Genomic DNA, 22,540 nt, shown 5'->3' with positions numbered 1-22,540 from the left:
ATCGGACAGATGATTGGCTCTCCCTGATTTCAAAACATTTTCATGCAATCATACTCAATAGAATCTCAGATTGGAAACCCCACCTAAAAACTCTAAACTTTGGGTTTAAGTGGAACATAGCCTGAGTGGCATGGAGGCATAGAACTTTATTTAAAATTTGGCTCCCCAATCGATTTAGATGTTTTACAACCCACACCTTTCCGTTAACGAGATCTACGTTCGCTATATGGGATGCCATGCACAGAATATTTGGATGGAAAAAAATTCTCTGCTCATGCCTATCTTAGGCCAATCTTTTTTCCCTCCTGGCCAACTAGACCCTAAAACTGGCTTCCTAAACCTGGCTTCCATGCCCTACTCCTCTTCATCACGTGACGACAGAGCATAGCCTGGTAGCCCTCGCCACTATTGTTCCTTCTTCCTCCTCCATGGACCACTGGAGATACACCCAGCTGAAACAATTCGTGAAAACATTGCCTTATCCCTTATGGATTTTGTCAGACTTCACCCCAACGCAAGTACTCTTGAACACCGACCAACCTCCTCGGAAAATCATCTCCCAATTCTACAAATCCTTAAAGACTTTAGACTCTGCTGAATCCCCAACCTTCATAACATTATGGGAAAAAGACTTTCAACAACCTTTATCAAATATTCAGTAGCTAAAAATACTTTGTCTTGCTCATACTTCGCCCATCTCTTCAAAAGACAGCCAAATCCAATTATAAACTATTAACTAGATGGCATCATTCACCCGCAAAATTACATCAGATATTCCTAGACATCTCAAAACTCTGCTGGAGAGGTTGTGCCACCCATGCCCACATCTGGTGGCAGGGTCCACTCGTCTCATACAGCCTTACTGGTCTACAATACTGAAACACATTGAATCTATCGAAGGTTATCCAAATAAAGATGACCCCTGGGAAGTACTATTCCACTGCACAGAGGCCAGCAGACCAATATCGAAGATCAATCACCCCCCATCTTCTGAATGCAGCAAAATACCTTATCATATTGGAAGCAATCTACAATCCCCACGGTTAATGGTTAAAAGTTGTAGATCACATCTACCATATGGTGGACATGACTTTAGAATACGTCAGTTAAATCGCATAAGATATGAGCCTGCTGCTTATCCTTTACCTATTCATCTACTTATGCTGAAATAATGTCTCAAACCTGATGATGCCCTTACTTATGTATATCTTTTCTTTAATACTATCTTAGGAGCAGGTACCCCCTTTTCTCTTCCCTACCCTTCTTTCTTTTCCTCCATCTCTTTTCTTCCATTCCCCCTCTGCTACTCTTTATTTACCAAACTAAACAGCCATGTTCTGATGGTTTACAGTTTCTTTCGATAAAAAGTGTTTTTATAAAACACCAGTTTAACGTTATGTGAAAGTGACAACTTATTTAAGTAATCTGTACAAGCTCAGCATTTATTTTGTGCTTTATTTCTGTTCTTACATTGTGAATTTCTTTCAATAAACATTTATTAAACAAAAAAGAATCCTGCTGTATACAGCTAATGGAGGTAAGTTACACAAACATGACAGTGTGGCAGGGATTCACTCACATCCACAATGCATCTGTTTGTTTTGAGGAAAAGCTGGAGTTCTTCTTTAAGAATCAAAAGGAGCTGGATGCAAAAATGGAATTCAAAAGCCAAATGCGGGCTGAACCCCACATTCAACTTTTAGGTCAATATGATGAAAGGGAGCACCAACAAAATGTGGAAATACGATCACCTTGTAAAAGAAAACCATTCAGTTTAAAATAAAAATGAAAAAGGCAAAGCATTTTTTGTATAGATATAAAAAATAAAATACCTTTTTTCCCCCTTTTTTTATAAGTGATCACATTCCCTCTGCTCTTAGCTGCATAAGAGCTGGGGGGAGGAGGAGAAGCAGGACACCAAGATTCCCAGTGAAAGGCTGTGCAGTGGGGTAACAAACGCTATATATGCTTTTTCAGACAGGACAACTGGAGGAAAAGGGTCAAACCTGCAACACAACTTTCAACACCATTTTGAAGAAAGCTGTAGACTCAGAGGCACACAATTCTCATTTATTTAATATCAAAATGCTTTTTTTAAGAATCAGTAAAAAAACACTTACCTTACAACATCATCTATATTGTTTCGGTATACACCTTCAAGTCTTTCTGCCGGAAATCCCATAGCAATTATATTTGGATAAATATCTAAAGATTTCTGTCAAGGTAACTAACAAATGTTACAGTGGTAAGCAAAAGGAATAGTTTATGGCAGATCACTTAAAGACTGATAAAATTCAAGAATTTTTTTTTTTTTTTTTAGACAACACTGACCCTAAATGCATATGAAGTAAAAAATCCAGCTGGTTACTTTACCTATATTTTACCAATTAATGAGACTGTATCAGAAGCCAGATATACTGTTAACCCTTACAACTCTCAAAACTAACCAAAATTAGCCCAATCCCATGTGCAAACACTTGTCAACATTATATTATGATATTAGGGCAAAGCAATAGAAGAAAGCAATGCTCATTACACGCCTATAGAATTTATGATGTGATTGCGACCCATGTTTGTTGTATTACTGAAGCGTTGAAAAAGCATAGAGAATTCTTGTTAAATGCCCATAAAAGTTAAAGTAAAGGAAATTATTTGAAGGGGACGTGATGTAGAAATAATTATCTGCTATGAGCAATGTTTAGGATGCAATAGGAATTTGAGAATTCTCTGCAAAATGGATCTTGCTTGGCAAGTTGTTGCTAGATCTATTTTTTGTATTAGTTGCAATAGCGCAGGATACCAGGCTCATTTAACCACTTGCCGACCGCTGCACGACTATCTACGTCGGCGGTCAGCCCCTCACAGGCAAACTAACGTAGGGCTACGTTGCTTGCTTGTGAGGGTCTAGGGAGAGAGCGCGCGCTCCCGCTCCCACGTGGTCACGGACCCCCCCGCGCGTGTGACCAGCGGACCCGATGTCCGCCGGCCACTCGGCGATCGGCGGGGGGTCATTCTCCTCGCTGTAAAGACACTGATCACATGGATCTACTATGTAGATCCGTTGATCAGTGTCCTTACAGCTCAAGCCACAGCCAATCACAGTAGAAAGCACGCCCCTAGGGACACACACACAGCCCCTCCCTCCCAAATAAAGTTAACCCCTTCACTACCAGTGTATTTTTACAGTAACAGTGCATATATATAGCACTGATTACTGTAGAAATGTCACTGGTAACCCCAAAAGTGTCAAAAATGTCAGTCAAGGGTCCGATCTGTCCGCCGCAATGTCGCAGTACCGCAAAAAAAAAAAAAATCGCAGATCGCCGCCATTAGGCGTTAAAAAAAAAAAAAAACAACAAATAAGACAAAAATCTTTCCCTTTGTTAGTAAACGCGATAACTTTTGCGCAAACCAATCAAAATACGCTTTTTGCGATTTTTTTTACCAAACATAGGTAGCATAAAACAAATTGGCCGAAAATGTTAAAAAATTTTGATTTTTACATTTTTTTTGGGGGGAATTTCATATAAAAAATGTGAAAATATTGCTATTTTTGCAAAATTGACGCTCTTTTTTTGTTTATAGCGCGTGATCAAAAAATCGCACAGGTGATCAAATACCACCAAAAGAAAGCTCTGTTTGTGGGAAAAAAAGGACGCCAAATTCGTTTAGGTACAGCGTCGCACGACCGCGCAATTGTCCGTTAAAGTCACGCAGTGCCGAATCGCAAAATACCCCCTGGTCGGAATGGGGGTAAAATCTTCCGGGGCTTAAGTGGTTAAAGGACAAGTTCATCTTTTAGAACATGTATTAAGGTATGCAACATGTTCTAGCTCCTACCGTCTCTCCCCCCCCCCCGAATTCCCAAAGTGTGACAACAGGCAGAGGATCTTCTCCTCACACCTGAGGTCTCATTTCAAAAACCGTGCAGCTGTGCGAGCTCCACCCCCACACAGTCACGTCATTCATTCAGTGTTTCCTGTGAAAGAATGAACTACAAGTACTGCCAGGCATCACAGCAGATGGTTTGTAGTTCTGAATGAACTGCAAGAGCACTGAGGAGCACCCCTTGTTCATTCACAAGCCCTGCAGTTTTCACATTGACAGCCTATATGGCGGTACAGACGGAAAGCTGCAAGGCTTGTCTGCAGAAGACGGATATTGGACCCTGATCCATTGATCACAGGTACAATGCTTTCAACGCTTTTGTAGGAAACATTAAAGCAGTATTAATCCCAAAAGCAATTATATTATATTGCAGTTTACCAAATCTTAAATGTGACGGCTGCATTCATTTTCATTTGGTGAACCAGCTAGTGTTTCTCAACAGAACAAGATCTCCGGTAAATGTAGCAGTTAGAGAGAGGCAAAACACTGATCAGCTTTTATTTAATCATGTAAAACCTTTAGGCTCCTTTCACACTATCCGTCCGTCGGACGGATTCCGTTTTTCTCAGCGGGGGATCGATCCGCCGATCCCCCGCTGAGCAGGAGTATGACAGCTGTGTCTCTGCGCTGTGTGCGGAGACACAGCTGTCAGTTCCCCTTGTATCTCTATGGGGGAAATCGGATGGGAACGGACCTGTCAAACAGTACTCATTTCTACTGTTCCTATCCAAATCAAGAAAAGATTACTTACAACTTTTACTATGTTACAAGAGATTTTTTCTATGTAAAATTTTAACAGATTGAAATATAAATGACCTAAATACATTTCAAGTGCAACAAAACAAAAACTATGCAAACTCATAGTTTTAGATCTTTAAAAAAATAAATAAATCAGCCACTGCTGAAACGTGAACGCTTGTCCTGTGCCAGTATGTTGCAGAGAGGAACCCTTGTTCTCTGTGGGGAAGCAAAGAAATCTTTTCAGAGGTCTGACAAGCCACCTGCTAAGTCAAAGTCAGGGTCCCCAATCAGTGGGAAGCATGAGCTTGTAGATTGAAGGGCTATAGGACTGACTCAGCTGGGGGCAGTTTGGCAGTAAGACTTCATGGCTTACTGGATGAGGTTGCGTTTGTGGCATCACCTGGTCACCTCCCCACCTCAGCCATCATAGAAAGCTTTGTACTAATTCATAAAAATACAAGGCAGTCTATGAATGGTGAACAGCACTCAGCCCAACAATTTTGACCCATGAACGGGGTAGAAGTCCCTGTACCACTGCTGCAAAATATATGTAGTTGATGCTACACACAGTTCATACAGCAGCCACATGTATTAGCCAAAGAAATTGCTTATTTGGGCCAGCTTGACACAAGACACTATTTAAATTGAAAGTTGGAGTTTAGCTTCAAAAACTGTATTGAAAGGGATAAACCACCAATTAAAAATAAAAAAAAAAATCAGTTGAGAAAAAAAAAAAAAAAAAAAACTTGCCAAAAAAGGCTTTAAAAAGCTCCATCCAAAAAGAAAATAAAAATTGAGTATAGCTGGTCTTTAAATGCATCAAGTAAACTTTGCAACGCTTGCAAGAAAATATCAAGTCATTGAACGTAAGAAAAACAATATGGTGTCCAATAACGAGTCTATGTGATTTTTTGGAAAAAGTATGGCACTGGTATCTTGCCAGAATATTGTGACACAGACGAATATTTCCAAAATGCAATGATCCAGCAGAAATGAGAGTAAAATAAAATATATTTTCTACAGAGCTGTTGTAATCAGCATTTTGTATTCGACTAAGCATACCGATTTCCCTGGTACTCTTGCACACTGGCTTGTGAGTCCATTCAGGGTAATAGCCACAGTCTTTCTCCACCCAAGCAGTCAAGGTGCAGCATACACAGCCTGTCATTAGCATTAATTAGGCAAGGCCGATATATCGAGGGCCGATATGCACTTTCCCAGATATATCGGTATCGGCCCCGGAAGTTGCCGATATTGCCGATATTTTCGTGAGGTCATTCTGCCTACTTAGGCCGCCTCTTTTGCCTTGGACAGCCGCATCTGGAGTCGGGACTAGTCTCGCGGGAGTGTATCACAGCCATATACACACCCACCCACAGCAGCCCGGTGCCAGCCAGCCACCCACTCATAGGCCCTGTACCAGCGAGTCAGCCAAAGGCACTGTACCAGCGAGCCAGCCACCAACACACACACCCACCCACAGGCCCTGTACCAGCCAGCCACCCACCACAGGGTGCCAGCCAGCCACCCACACACACCCACAGCAGCCCGGTGCCAGCCAGCCACCCACTCACAGGCCCTGTACCAGCGAGCCAGCCAGCCAGCCACACACCCACCCACAGCAGCCCGGTGCCAGCCAGCCACCCAGCACCAGGCCCTGTACCAGCCAGCCACCCACCACAGGGTGCCAGACAGACAGCCACCCACAGGCCCTGTACCAGCCAGCCACCCACAGGCCCTGTACCAGCCAGACAGCACCCCACAGGCCCTGTACCAGCCAGACAGCCACCCACAGGCCCTGTACCAGCCAGCCAGCCACCCACAGGCCCTGTACCAGCCAGCCAGCCACCCACAGGCCCTGTACCAGCCAGCCAACCACAGGCCCTGTACCAGCCAGCCAACCACCCACAGGCCCTGTACCAGCCAGTGGCACTGTACCAGCCAGCCGCCCACAAGCCCTGTGCCAGCCACCCACCCACAGGCCCTGTGCCAACCAGCCAGCCACCCACCCACCCCAGGGTACCAGCCAGCCACCCACCACAGGGTGCCAGCCACCCACCACAGGGTGCCAACAAGCCAGCTATTAAACATTAAACAAAAATTAACATGTTCAGTACCAGATTTGTGTCAAAAATTGTCTTTATTTTTCAACACTTTAAATGTACAAAATATCGGCGCATATCGATCTCGGTAACGAAAAAACAATATCGATCCATCCCTAACAATTAGTTGCGCTCTGCTGTCCTCGTGCATATGATGGTGCTATGGTGGTAAACACGAGTATAGTGTATGGGAGTATGCAAAAAAAAAATTAAAAATAGAAAAAGATAAGTTTAAAGTATACGCGGTGCTCCTGTTTACGATCACACCAATGTACACAAGTATAGCGGCACCCAGTTATTCAATGTCAATGACATGTTGTATGCTGCACCTAGGCTACCTGGGCTGAGGAAAGTCGGCTGCAATTACGCTGAACATGCGATTGCCCTAATGCAGTTCAACATATCCCACAAGGGAGAAAAGCAAACAGTCCTCACTAGTCCCACACATCTAAAAAGCTATGATGGCATACTTGTCTTTTATTACACGTGTGATGTTTTTGGTAAAGACAGTCGGGTAAACCTGCGATAAAGAAAGATGGTTACGAATATATAGTAGCGAGTGTTGTCCACAATGCCTAAGCCAAGAGGGAAAATTACTATGGATAATTTGCATGTTTAAAAGAGACTGTAACCTTGACCCTTCAGAGCAATGTGACAGGGAGGTAGACTTTACACAGACCCTAACCTTCATTAGACTCATCTCTGTTGCTCATTTTTTACTGTAGTGGTGCCACAAAACACCAGGTTCTTTCCAGTATGGAGGAGCATCTAATGTCTCAAGTGCCTAGGGCCAATTACTAAATCCAATATCACTATACTCTCTAAGCTTATACACAGGTCAGTTATTTTGCAGGGGCTGCAATTGAAGGCGGAATGCTGTACCAGCAGGTAGTCAGGCAACGTACTTTTAAACAGATGACTTCACTCTGCCCTGAATGGGTAAGGTGACAGGCTCCCCTTAATATAAGGTTAGAGAACTATGTACACAACTAGCCACACACAATTTTACTGTACAATCACACAAATCAGTGGGCTCACACAAAAAATGTATATAAAACATTGACTGAACACAGTAGAATATTTTTACTAGACCTAATATCACAGCCGGCAACGTACGTTACAAAACAATTGCACAATTTCTTGAAGATTTATCAACAACTTTACAGGGCAAGTGTATACGTGAAAAGAAAAAACAGTTTAAGTGCTGGTTCACACTTGTGCGGCTGCAGAGATCGCATGTAATTCGGAGCGCACTGCTCCTTCATTACATGCGATCTCATGTGCGGTGCGAATTTCAGCCATACACTTTGTATGGCTGAATTCGCACCAAAGACGCACAGGAGGCATTTTTTGAGCCGCATCAAAATCGGATCGCAAAGTGGTTCACACTTGTGCGATCTGATTCTGTGCGTACTTGCAGATCGCACTGCGATATGCAATCAAACTGGGGGTGTCAACTTTCAATTGACACCCCCTGCGTATCACATATGGTAGTGTGAACTGCCAGATATGCGGATGAGATGCGGGAACACGCTGCATATTCGCAGCGTTCCCGCATCGCACAAGTGTGAACCGAGCCTTAGTCTTTGGTCCGGAACTCTGCATGTGGCCCATCACCTGTTGGTCACCAGGGAGAAAAAAAACAAAGCATTCCTATTGGTTGAACTGGATGGAATTGTGTCTTTTTTCAACCAGACGAACTATGTAACATCTGATGTGCTGAGATTGGTCTTAAATCCATCAGGGAAAAAAAATGCTGTCCGCCAATAATCCCCAGGTTGTAAAAACCATGGAATATTCTGTGTGACATTGGTATTATAATGGATAAACATTAACCACCTGCACAAGAGCAAAATGCCATTCAGAATTTAAGGCTCCATTCACATTTCGCCTACCAGAAACACCAGTTCCCTTTTGTGATCTTTTTTGCACATTTAATACGCATTTCTGTGTATTGTGTTTGTCACTACAAATAAGCTCAAGGACCTAAATTTTAGCCCGAGTCAAGTGTGTTTTCACATGCATGATTTGCTGCATTTTGTGCATGTTGTGAAGCAAAATCGCAATGCGTCTAAGGTGCCATTAAAGTGTTACTAAACCCACATAAGTAAAATCAGTATTTGCAGTAAAGCATGCTTGTTTTATACTCACTGGGGAACCTAAGGGGTTAATCTGTTTGATCCGGTCTCCTCTGACCCTCCCATTCTTTTAGTGTCTCCAATATATCTCCTGATGTTTACAGAAATGGATGACAAGCTGCACATGCTCAGTTTGGTGTGTATTGCCAGACAGTTTTTTTTCTTTGGTGAGCGCGTGTGAATAGCACAGGGCCAAACAGCACTGTCCAGACAGGGGTTCAGGGGTCCTGCATTCTCATTGCACAATCGTGGGAGAATGAAAACTCCTCCAAGCTTCAAACAGACACCGATAGAAGTCACTAGACTGCTATATTACAGCTGAGAAAACATATTTAGTAGTTTATATTTACTAAAATAATTGAATTTCAATGTGCTGTGTACAGTGCGTGATCAGATATAGTGAATGCACATTTCTGCGTTTGGTAACACAAAGAATGAATGGCACCCAAACACACATCACACATTTTGCTGCAATTTAGAATCTTCATGATTCCACCTATGATTCTAAATCCCTAAGTGAATGGGGCCTTAAAGAGATTGTAAAGTCTCGTTTTTTTGTTCTACTAAAATACCAAACATGGTATACTTATCTGCTCTGTGAAGGGGTTATGCACAGGGCAGCCCAGAACCCTCTCTTCTCCTCAGGTCCCTGGCTGGAGTTCCTTGCCCCTCCCTTTGAGTGACCCCAAAGCAAGCAGCTTGATATGGAGGCACCTGAGCCGATCTGCAGCTCCATGTATCTATTCACACACAAATCTGCTGTTCAGCCCCTGCCCTCTCTCCCCTGATTGGCTAATGGAGTTTGATTGACAGCAGGGAGAGCCAAATGGCACTGCTGCTATGTCTCAGCCAATCAGGAGAGAGTTCTGGGCGGTAGAGGCACTCATGGACATCGCTGGACAGAGAAGGCGCTCAGGTAAGTATTAGGGGGGGCTTCTGCACACAGGCGGCTTTTTATCTTAATGCATAAAAAGCATTAACATAAAAAAACCTTCCTGATTTACAACTCATTTAAAGATCACAAACCTATGAAAATGTCAGTTGTGTTAATGGTCTGCAAAAACCCAACTTGATCTCATCTGAAAGTTACAGTAATGTTTTACACAAATAGATTCATTTTTCCTGGGTGCATGAAGTACAAATAGTAGATTTAAAAAAAAACAAAGCTATTGTAGCACATTGAACATGTTGGGGACTGCATATGTGTTCCCCGATATTTACCAGATTGACCCCCACTGCTCTAGACAGTTCAGGACAAATGTAATAGTGACAAACCTGTACAATTAGACTAGCATCTGGCCAGCTTTAAAATGAATACACACCTAAACTTGTTTAAGCCGTTTTCTTACATCCTGATTGGAAGATATTTGTACTGTTTGACCCAATGCTGAAAAAGTGGACCATGAGACAGCATGCGCATTCCATGATTACCATAAGACTTCAAATTCCCTTAACTAAAAATACAGAAGCGTAGTATCTCAAAGTAAAGACCGCATCAGTAGTATGCCACAGTAAAATGTTGAAAACCAATGTCCACTAGGCGGCCACAGGTCAACAACAATCTCTTCACATTGTACAACTAGACAACAAAAAATTTCCACCATTCTGGAAATATTCCAGGAAGAAGCAAAACGAACGTGTGTGAATTTCATTGCAAAGTACTGGCAGATAAGGAACAGGGACATTATCTGTTCCTTACCAGTTTATTGAAAAGGTAAAGGTTGAAATATTTTCAATGCCAATTTGTTATTTTACTCAGACAACCAGGGGCATCCTTAACTACATCACTACACTGCAAAATGAAACAAAAAAAGGGTATAAATTGATGTGACACTAAACCAGTAATGTACAGAGAGGAGTTGGAGTACAAGCACCAGGGATATAAAGCAGTGTCTGTTCTCAGTCATGGTGCAGACTTTCAGCAGTATCTCCTCTTTCAACAGTGAACACTTTGTGCTCGGGATACCACGGCTAGGCCAAGGAAAACGCCTTTGGTATTTTCAGCATAGGGGATATATTCATGGTGTCTGCCAAGCTCATTTCTGAAGTGACTGTACTTGAAAAAAAGCACTGTTATACTTTAAACTTCAAATCCTGGGGCAGGAAATAATCCTTTTTGGCTTGAAAACGCTTTTTGAAAATGTTCTTCGAAGAATGCCTGTTTCACTCCGTAAGCAAAGGAGAGAGCACTTGTGGATAACGCATTGCTAGGGGGAGGAAGAAGAATTAAAGAGACCTGAACACAATGAACTCCACATACTCTACAGTGTTCTCACCTACATTTACAACAAGGCATTCACAGTAGTTCCAGAAAAAAAATTTATGTCACATAAGAGTGGTTTTAACATGTCATTTTTTCATAGGCTTCACGATTGCAAGCCATAACTGTTCTGCCAATGCAACTCATTACTTTTAACACTATAAATACAACCAATCATTTTTTCTTTGATCATAATACAACGGGATATTTAATAAAAAGGTATATATATTTTCAAAGCTTGCATTAACAATCCATTGAACAGCAAATCTGTCCAGTTTTGCCCTAAGGGTAGAATTACATGGGAGTACAATTCTCCATTTACGCACTTCAGGGGCTGCTGACAAGTGGTGAGGAAGTGACATGACGCCTCCAAGCAACCTGTTTTAACCCCCAAAAATTGCCACAACTATATGCACTGCACACAGTTGTGGGGTGTTTGCAGTGATTCCCCATGTGCTTGAATGTGTAGTGTTTGGGTAAACTTGGCTGCACAGTCCCCAACTGCACATCTAAATGAAGCCTTAGGCCCCCTTTCACACAGGCGGACCCGTTCAGATCCGCCTGTCAGTTTTTTTGTCGGATCTGAACGGTCCCCCCCATGCATCCCTATGGGGCATCGGATGTCAGCGGAGAAATGTCCGCTGACATCCGATCCGTCAAATCTGGACGGATGGAAACCCTATTTTTCATCCGTCCAGCGGATCGGATGAGAACGGACCGATGGTCCATTCTTATCCGATTCCCCCATAGAGATGCATGGGGACCTGACAGATGTGTGTCTCTGCATACAGCGTGGAGAACAGCTGTCATCCTCCTGCTCAGCGGGTGATCGGCAGATCGATCCCACGCTGAGAAAAATGGAGTACGTCCGACGGACGGACAGACTGTGTGAAAGGGGCCTTAGTATTAAGGATCATCATTACCTGTCAAATTTCCCATGAAAAAAAAAAAAAATGAAATTTCTTCATGGCTATATACCCCTGAGGAAGAGAGAACGCTTGAAAACACAATTGTTGACTACTACTAAAAACGTATTGTTTTGGAATCTATATCTGTATTTGATATACTGTGTATTCTCTTAAACTTCAATTTTAAAAAAAAATGTAGTGAAAGTGAAACTTCTTTAGTCATCTAGATCCTGGACATTAACTGCAGTGGCAGCTCAACTTGGTCAATATTACGCTCTCAAAATGCTAGCTGGACAATGAAGGAGCAGTACCAAACGGACAGGTCATGATCCCACTTCTCTGGTGCTGCTATGTGCAAGAATATTCAAGGAAACTCACAAACTTGCTATAAACGTCATGTGCATTAAAAGGGAATATTTAGTACTTTTTCTCGGAGAACTTTTTTTAGCCTAGGATCACACTGGTGCGTGCAAAACACTGAATCTGATTCTAACAGGACTCGCACCACATTCCTGTGCACATCATGCAATTTCAATGCAGTTTTGTATGGCCCAAATTGCATTGCATCTGCACCAAAATGGTGCAGGACCCTTTTTTCCCCTGCACCTGAATCGCATTGCATGGGTGCTCACACCCATTCGATGCAATTCTGGCAATTGCACTGCTTTTTTAAATCTGTTTCAGGGTGCCATTGCTGTGGGGGCACCTGGTAGGAGGGAAGAGCCAGGAGTGCCAGAGTGGGACCCGAGAAAAGAAGGATCCGGGCTGCTCTGTGCAAAACAGTTGCACAGAGCAGGCAAGTATAAAGTTTTTTTTTTTTTTTTTAATTAAAAACCCACCACACACAAGGCTTTAATATCGCTTTAAAGATGAATTCCTGTATTACTTACACTGACCTTCCCTCTTCAGACTACTCTATACAATCAAATACAGAGATTTTTCCAGATTTTCTATTACCTATAGTTTAAGAATACAAAACTATTACATGCTGCAACAGAAAAATTGCATTTCCTAAGGCTGGCCATACACTATACAATTTTCTTGTTCAACTTTCCTTTAGATTTACCAAAACCATGTAATATAGGGTCAAACCTAAACACTTTCAATTTGTATGCAGTCAGGCAGGCCCTTGCACTACATAGAAAAGGTAAATCTAAAGGAAATGGAATAAGAAAATTGTATAGTGTATGGCCAGCCTAACAGTGACCGATGATATATCATCCTACAGATGCAAAACTTACTGAATACCAGAATGAGCTTAGCAACACAAAATCAAAGGACTACCAATGAATACCAGACAAGTCAGTAAAATCATTTCCTAAAGCCTTTCCCAATAAATTCACAGATTTGTATTACAACCCAACAAAGCTATCACACAAAAATTCTTTAGTGTGGTTAAAATGCCAAGTACCCAAACTACATTTCCAGAGACTAATCTATATTAGAAATATGGCCTGTTTTTTTTATTTAAACGTCTAAACATTTTAGGAGAAAGTCAGAACAGAAGCCATTTAGGGCTTAAAAAGGCCCTTTTTACAGGTGTTTGACTTTTTGCCTGTAAAAGCACCTCTAGGTTAGCCTGTGTGTCCATGAGTTTATAGGTATATTACACAAGGAGTGTTTCCAGGCTGAAAAAAAAAAAAAAAACCATAACCAGCACATTCAGGAGAGGAGATTTTGGGCAGAAAAACACTTATTGTGTATAAATGTTGTTAAACATGTTTAGAGCTTGAGGGTTCAATCATTTCAATGGGCAGAATAAATTAACATTCTGGAATTCATAAACACCAAAACACTTGACACGCTTAGCCCCCATTCACACTGGGGCGACGCTACTTCGCACCGCGACCTCCGAGGTCGCGGTGCGAGCAGCGCGCCGCGACCTCGGAGCGGCCGCCACGGACTTCGTAACATTGAAGTCTATGGCGGTCGCCTCCTGGTCGCCCCAAAGAAGCTCCGGACCCTTTTTCTGAGTCGGAGCGACTTGTGTCGCTCCTATCAGAACGGGTCCGCAGCTTCCCTATGGGAGGCGACCTGCGGCGACCTGTGAGGCGACCAGGTCGCCTCACAGGTCGCCCCAGTGTGAATGGGGGCTTAAACATGCGGCTCATTTTTAGGCTCCATGCACAATGGCTTAAAAAATAAAAATAAACCCTTCTTCTACAGAGTTTGTTTTGCCAATCTAGGCAGCTCACCGTTCTCCTATGTGTCCATGCCCATTAGGACATTTCGACCCGGTTGACACTGCCTTGGTCGCCTGACAAGTCGTGCTCCATTCTATGCAATGGAACCGTTCTAATCAGAGCGACTCAACTCCCTGCACTACTTCGGGGCGACATCGGAGCGGCTTGCATTGACCTCTATTATAGAAGTCGTTTGCAAGCCGCGATGAAGTCATGCTCCACGGGGCGGCACAAAGTCGGGGAGACCCAGTCACCCCAGTGTGAACCTGGCTCTTAGAGGCATATTTTAAGCTTGTTCTGGTTAACGTTTCTGATTAGAATTTTCTTTTACTTTTACTGATGATGTTAAACTGACCATATAGAGAGGAAACTCCCCAATAGGGCACAGACACCAATAGAAACCTTTAAATTGTCCTAATCTCTCTGGGGTGGGGGGGGGGGGAACCACCAAAAAAAAAAAAAAACCACGCGCTACAAAACGGTTTGCCTTTATATCTACTTTAACCAGTTCTGGCCCGGAAGGATTTGCCCCCTTAATGACAAGGCTTTTTTTTGCGATTGCGGGGAACGATCGCGGATGGCTGGCAGCAATCGGAGCCACCTGCCCCGTGCATCAGAGCCCCCTAGCAGCAGGCGCGTGCCTGACATACAGTTACGTCGGTTTGCGCAGGAGGGGCTGCCTGCCGCAGTCCTTAAGTGGTTAACATGGATCTCTTTCTGTTGCTTTACACATCTAAATGAATACATTTCCAATGTATCAATACACAGAATCAGTTCTTGGAACTTTTATATATAAAAAAGGGAGTCGTCCTGTCTGTCTATTGGCGCTTTTCCACTGCATGGAACCGAACGTTTCAGCTCGCTTTTTTGCTTTTCCACTGCTGGTAACGCATGGTACGGTGTAGGAACGGTTCGGTACGGTAAGGCAGCGCTTTTCCACTGCATGGAACCGAACGGTACGGCTCTCAAAACAGTACCACCTCGATTGTGGTTCCAAGAGGTACCATACCCGGTACCATATCCCACAATCCTTTGCATGCAGTCACTACTAGCCACTGATTGGTCAGAGAATCGTTGTTATCCCACCACTTAACTTTAGTACTACTTTAGTGGAAAAGCAAACCGTACCGTACCGAACCGTTCCAACACCGTACCATGCAGTACCAGCAGTGGAAAAGCAAACCGGGCCAAGCAGGGCTGAGTAGAGCCGAGCCGGTACTGGCAGTGGAAAAGTGCCATATTATTATACAGAATTTATATAGCGCCAATAGTTTACGCAGCACTTTACGACGTCAGGCCAGACACCACAGTTTACATGGAGAAGTCATCAATCTGCTGCAGGCAGCATTTCCTCATCTTCTATTCCCCCGGCAATCATTCACCATTGTGCCACTGTTTAGACTGGGGCATTTTCTTACACTGTTGCTGTCACTCAGGCAGCACTGCATGACAATGAAAATCACATTCTCTATGGTGCAAAGGTTCAGGTGCTACTTTAGTGTAGTTTCAGTGCAATTTTGGCCTCAGACTTCATAAGAACGAGTGTAAAACGCATAGACATTTTTATTGCATTTTTTGGCAGGTGTGTATTAACACACTGAAAAACACATCATGCTGCATGCAGCAGCACTAGTGTGAGCCTAGCCTGTAAAGTCATACCAAGTCAAAGGAGAGAGAAGCTGTGGCTGTGATCTTTGTCAAAACATTTGTGAATGCAGCAAAGTGGTGCAACAGCACCAGGATTTACATGATTGTTATATCTCAAAGCCACAGCATCTCTTGCCCAGGAATCAGATGCAGACCCTGGCTAGTGCTTGAAAGATATATAGATTAGGATGAATTTTATTGCATAGTTGTATTGATCCAACTTGAACCAATGCAAGTATGCATCTCCCAAACCTGAGCGATCCCTGTGCAAGCTGCAAATCTCGTTAGTAGTAGTCGCTGCTACTAGAGTGATAGCAGCAGTCTTCCAGGTCCAGTGCCAAGTGGGCTGCCCTTCTGCATAGTAAGCATTGCCACCATTCACAGAACACATTTTTTTTCAATGAATGCAAGAGTATTCTATGACTAGACAAGGTGGAGAGGCGGGGCAATAAAGTCACCATGGCCACCTTGTCCAATACATAGAATGCCTTGTATCCCGTATTCCGTGAAAAAAAAAAATACCAAGTGTTCTTTCAGAGGCAGCCATGCAGAGCTCCAAACACTAAAAAACATCTGATGCTTTGTCCACTTTAAGAGCTGGGTGAGTAGGGTGTACATGTGGAACAAGAAGGGAGTGCTCTCTCTCTATAGTGTGTGTGTGTGTGTGTGTGTGTGTGTGTGTGTATCTCTTTTTATGTGACAACACTGAGGAAATGACATTTTGCTACAATGTAAAGTAGTGAGAGTACAGCTTGTATAACAGTGTAAATTTGCTGGACCCTCAAAATAACTCAACACACAGCCATTAATGTCTAAACTGCTGGCAACCAACAGTAAGTACACCCTTAAGTGAAAATGTCCAAATTGGGCCCAATTAGTAATTTTCCCTCCCTGGTGTAATGTGACTCGTTAGTGTTACAAGGTCTCAGGTGTGAATGGGGAGCAGGTGTTAAATTTGGTGTTATCGCTCTCACTCTCTCATGCTGGTCACTGGAAGTTCAACATGGCACCTCATGGCAAAGAACTCTCTGGAGGATCTGAAAAAAAGAATTGTTGCTCTACATAAAGATGGCCCTAGGTTATAAGAATATTGCCAAGACCATGAAACTGAGCTGCAGAACGGTGGCCAAGACCATACAGCGGTTTAACAGGACAAGTTCCACTTTGAACAGCCCTCGCCATGGTCGACCAAAGAAGTTGAGTGCACGTGCTCAGTGTCGTATCTAGAGGTTGTCTTCTGGAAATAGACATATGAGTGCTGCCAGCATTGCTGCAGAGGTTGAAGGGGTGGAGGGTCAGCCTGTCAGTGCTCAGACCATACGCTGCACACTGCATCAAATTGGTCTGCATGGTTGTCATCCCAGAAGGAAGCCTCTTCAAAAGATGATGTACCAGAAAGCCCGCAAACAGTTTGCTGAAGACAAAGAGACTAAGGCTGCAGATTACTGGAACCATGCCCTGGGGTCTGATGAGACCAAGATAAACTTATTTGGTTCAGATGGTGTCAAGCGTGTGCGGCGGCAACCAGGTGAAGAGAACAAAGACAAGTGTGCCCTGCCTAAAGTCAAGCATGGTGGTGGGACTGTTATGGTCTGGGGCTGCATGAATGCTGTCGGCACGGGGGGGGGGGCTACAATTTATTGAGGGAACCATGCAGGGCTCGACAATCCCCGGGCGCCAGGTCGCATTTGCGACTAGAATTAGCGACCTGGCGCCTGGGGGTGCACTGCAGAAGGTGCCCTGTCATTTTTGCCCGGACTTCCGCGCACGGAGTGCACGGACTTCCGGGCCATCCGAAAATTGAGGCCCCGGCTTTTCGGCCTACTTGAGATGACAGGCTTCCAATGGGGAACTGGCGCCCTCTTGTGGAGGCCGGACGTAATGACTGTTGTAATGACTGTTTCCACTGCCTTTTTGTTCTCAATTCATTACCATCTCCCTGTCCAGTTAGTTACCTTTGACAGGGAGTGTGGTTATTATTATTTAATTTATTTTTTAAATGTAAAAAAAAAATAAGTAATATTTTCTTCTTTTTTTTTAATTATTAAAAAAAAAAATTCTTTTTTTTCCAATTATTAAAAAAAAATATATATATAATAATATATACTGTTTTTTTTTTTTTTTCCTCATCGCCATGCCACAGCCGAAGGCCCCTTTCACACGGGCTGTCTGATCAGGTCCGCCTGTCAGTTTTTCAGGCAGACCTGATCGGACCCTTGATTCTCCTATATGAAGCAGTAATCTGCCACCATCTGATCCTGTCCGCCAAAAGCAGACGGATGGTGGTTCTATTTTCTATCCATCCCGTGGATCGTATCAGATGGCATCGGATGGAAACAGACAGACAGTCTGTTTTCATCCAATTGTGCTATAGAGGAGAGTGGGGTTCTAGTCGTATTTAAGTGTAAATTTAGTATCCGTTTTATTAAATAAAGCTTGGTTGTTTAAAAAAAAAAAAAAAAACTGGCTCCTAACTTTTAGCTGGCTCCTAGATTTCAGGAAAATTTGTCAAGCCCTGGGAACCATGAATGCCAACATGTACCGTGACATACTGAAACAGAGCATGATCCCCTCTCTTTGGAGACTGGGATGCAGGGCAATATTTCCAAATGATAATGACCCCATACACACCTCCAAGATGACCATTGCATTGCTAAAGAAGCTGAGGGTAAAGGTGATGGACTGGCCAAGCATGTCTCCAGACCTAAACCCTATTGAGCTTATGTGGGACATCCTCAAATGGAAGGTGGAGGAGAGCAAGGTCTCTAACATCCACCAGCTCCATGATGTTGTCATGGAGGAGTGAAAGAGGACTCCACTGGCAACCTGTGAGAACTCCATGCCCAAGAGGGTTAAGGCAGTGCTGGAAAATAAATGGTGGCCACACAAAATATTGACACTTTGGGCCCAATTTGGACATTATAACTTCTTATCACTGTCTTCATTTTGTAAAGCGCTGTACAAACTGTTGGCGAATATATTACAGCAGGTAAAAAGTATTGAACACATCATCATTGTTCTAGGTATATTTCTAAAGGTGCTATTTACAGAAAATATACTAAGACATTCTTGATAAACATCTGCTGCCACCTACCAGAATGATGAAGATGAAACAAGGGTGGACATTTCAGCAAGACAATGATCCCAAATACAAAGCCAAGGAAACTCTCAATTGGTTTCAAAGAAATAAAATAAGGCTGCTAGAATGGCCCAGCCAACTGACTTAAATCCAATGGAAAATCTTTGGAAAGAACTAAGGATCAGCGTTCGTAGAAGAGGCCCACAGAACATTCAAGATTTGAAGACTGTTTGTGTGAAGGAATGGGCCAAAAATCACACCTGAGCAATGCATGCAACTAGTTTCTCCATACAGGAGGTTATCTTGAAGCTGCAATTACCAACAAAGGATTTTGTATGAAGTGGTTAAAACATTTCAGAAGGCCCCTTTCACACAGGCTTTCTAATCGGGTTCCGCCTGTCAGTTTTTCAGGCAGACCTGATCGGACACTCCATGCTCCTCTATGGGGCAATGGATGTCAGCAGTGACATGTCCGCTGAAACCCGCTGCTATCTGATCCTGTCCGTGAAATCCAGATCAGGATAGGATAAAAACAAACAGGCAGTCTGGTTTCATCAGATCTCCCACAGAAGAGAGCGGGGCTCTCATTGGTCCGTCTCAGCACAGTAAGCAGAGACAGACCTGTAATCGGCCTGCTCAGGGGGCATCAGCGGATTGATCCCCTGCTGAGCAAAGCAGACCTAGCCGGTTGGAAAGCCCATGTGAAAGGGCCCTAAGGCTCGGTTCACACTGGGGCGGCACGACTCCTTACTTCTTCGGGGGCGACTTGTGCATTCCCATGCACCACGACTTCGGAGCGACTTGCATGGACTTTACATATAGAAAGTCTATGCAAGTCGCTCCGAGGTCGTCCCAAAGTAGTACAGGACACTTTTTGACTTGTGTCGCTCCTATTAGAACGGGTCCTGTAGCAGTCAATGGACCGCGACTTGTCAGGCTGACAAGTCGCCTGACAAGTCGCGCTAGTGTGGACCGGGTCTTCGCGTGTTCAATATTTTTTTTATAGTGAATAAAAACAAAGTTTCCATCTGAAAAAAATGGTAAGAACAAGACTACGCATGCCCCAAAAAGAAAGAATACATTCCAAAACAATGCAACACATTACATCACTTCTGAAGTTGTATTCTGTCTTACGAGAATTTTCAAAGTTGAATAACTGCCTTATTTTTGATACGAGACTAGCATGCAAAAAGAAACGAATGATTATTCTTCCCATAACCTTGTCGTGTGTACCAGGCTTCAGTAAAGCAGCCATCTGCCAAGCAAAACAGTGTCCCCCATCATTAAAACACTTCCAAGAATCAAATTTGCTAAATGAGAAAACATAACTGGGCCAGCTTGAGCAAGAGCTGAAAAGTAGCTGCAGTCAATATAAAATACCAATGTCCACGGACACATTCATAGGCAATGATAATCAGCCAATACCTAGGTGAATCTGTAATGGCACTTTTCCACTGCAAGTACCGGCTCGGCTCTACTCGGCCCCGCTTGGCCGGTTTGCTTTTCCACTGCTGGTACCGCATGGTATAGTGTCGGAACGGTTCGGTACGGTATAGTTTTGCTTTTCCACTAAAGTAGTACTAAGTTAAGTGGGTGGGATAACAACGGGGTGGGTGGGATTCTCTGACCAATCAGTGGCTAGTAGTGACTGCATGCAAAGGATTTTGGGATATGGTACCAGTTTGGTACCTGTTGGAACCACAATCGAGTAGGCACTGTTTTTTCAGAGCCGTACCGTTCGGTTCCATGCAGTGGAAAAACAAACCTATACCGTACCGTACCGAACCGTTCCGACCCTATACCATGCGGTACCAGCAGTGGAAAAGCACAAAAGCGTGCCGAACCGGTACGGTTCCATGCAGTGGAAAAGCGCCATAACAAATATGGGAGCAGTGACTGACAACTTTGAGGCCAAGTTCACACTCATGCGAATTGGATGCGAGTTTCTCCGCATCCTATTCACATGACAGGAGTGTGTGACCGGTGTTCTACCGAAAACTCCAACTTGCCGAGATCTCCAACGATGTTATTTCTAGTGAGCGTACAACCAGGAATAATTGGAGATTTTGACCACTTGGGGTTTTCACAAAACTCCCGCCAGCCTATACACTCCGGTAGATGCTATAATTAGTGCAGATTGTTAGTCCACCCACTACAACCAGAAACATGGCCGCCTTTAAAGGCAGCGACAGCTAGCAGGCAGACTAACAATCTGCACTAATTATAGCATCTACTGGAATGTAAAGGCTGCTGGTGTTGTCTGAAAACACCAAGTGGTCAAAATCGCCAATTCTTCCTGGTGTACACTCACCGGAAAGAACATGGTTGGAGATCTCGGTAAGTTGGAGTTTTCGGCAGAACACCGGCTCTATATGGAGCTGGTTCACACACCTCCGGGGTAGCAGGGGCCAGCATTTAGAAAGGGTCCTGTGCATCTTTGGCTCCGAATCAGGTGCAAATTCAGGCAGAAATTTGTACGTGATTCGCACCCGAATCCGTGAACAGGGACGCACCCGACACCAGCATTGAGCTGCGGCCGCATGTGTGAAATCAGCCTGATGGAAATAATCCCTGTCCTGTCTTTAGTTCCTTTTTAAATACCTGTCCTGGACCAAGAATGCAACATGAATGTTTAGACCGGGGACAGGATGATAAACTTGCAGAGCCTGCACCTTAAAATCAAGGATATCAAAAATTCCTTATAAAGGGTATTAAAAAGGTGGGCAAGCTCATGTCATAATGCGGGCATATATCCATCCTTTTTAACTAGCTAGCACTATACCTTCTCCCAAGCCAGCAGATTTTATCCACATCTTCTGGCAGTGCCCAGTATTTAAAACATTTTTGGCAGGGGGTGATTCCAACATGAGGGCATCACAGGGGGTGGGGTTGAGAGGGAGGGTTTATTTGGGGACTTACAGTCCCACGTGACTTTGAACTGGCCATGGTCATACCTTGTATATCAATTATATATGTATATTATTGATATAAATCAAGAAAAAAAAAAAAAAAAAAGGGAAGGGTATCAAATTCTATGCCCCCAAGTTTGCCTAGAACAAATGACCAGATCTTTGCAAGTGGAGTGAAAATGATGACCTACTCCTGAAAAAGGAAACTGTACATGTACATGTTCCTGAAAGTTCCCTTTTTCAAAGAACTGTATGAAAAACCTGAAAGTCAAGACACAAAAGTTGCATATTCCAGTAAGAAGAATGCAGTTTATCAGGTGAAGAAAACTACCTTTCTTTTCCAATGATGTCGTCATCAACTACACTGATCCTACACCAGAGCTGAATGAACTATACAGGAATAGATTTTTACTTATTTTAACATCTAGGGGACTGTTTAAAGTGGAATATAAAACAATGTTAGACTCCAAACTTCAAACAGCCCCACCATTACAGAATCCAGGGGTTCTACTCCCTGCCAGCTCCTATCATGTTGGAATTTGGTGCTGCTTTTTGCAAAAAGTATGCATTTACTATTTTCTTTTTGTAAAAGGTGGATTTCTCTCAACATTGAAAAGACACCAAACAGGAATTCGCTGGGCTGGCTGCATAAATGCAATGTGATGAAATCTGACAGGAAACTACA

The 22,540-nt window shown here is 43.4% G+C and overlaps 1 protein-coding gene across 1 annotated transcript in view; it reads right to left on the bottom strand.

The window, feature by feature from the left end:
- The window catches only part of PTEN (phosphatase and tensin homolog), a 126,862-nt gene that overhangs the window by 80,181 nt on the left and 24,141 nt on the right, over nt 1-22,540 (bottom strand). Inside the window, exon 2 of the mRNA XM_082268323.1 lies at nt 2,121-2,205. Coding sequence (XP_082124449.1) covers nt 2,121-2,205 — 85 coding nt within the window. The remainder of the gene's footprint in view (nt 1-2,120; nt 2,206-22,540) is intronic.

Source organism: Pelophylax lessonae (assembly GCF_965119305.1).
Source record: "Pelophylax lessonae genome assembly, chromosome: 9".
Taxonomy (NCBI): domain Eukaryota; kingdom Metazoa; phylum Chordata; class Amphibia; order Anura; family Ranidae; genus Pelophylax; species Pelophylax lessonae.
This window is presented reverse-complemented; position numbering and strand designations above follow the sequence as displayed.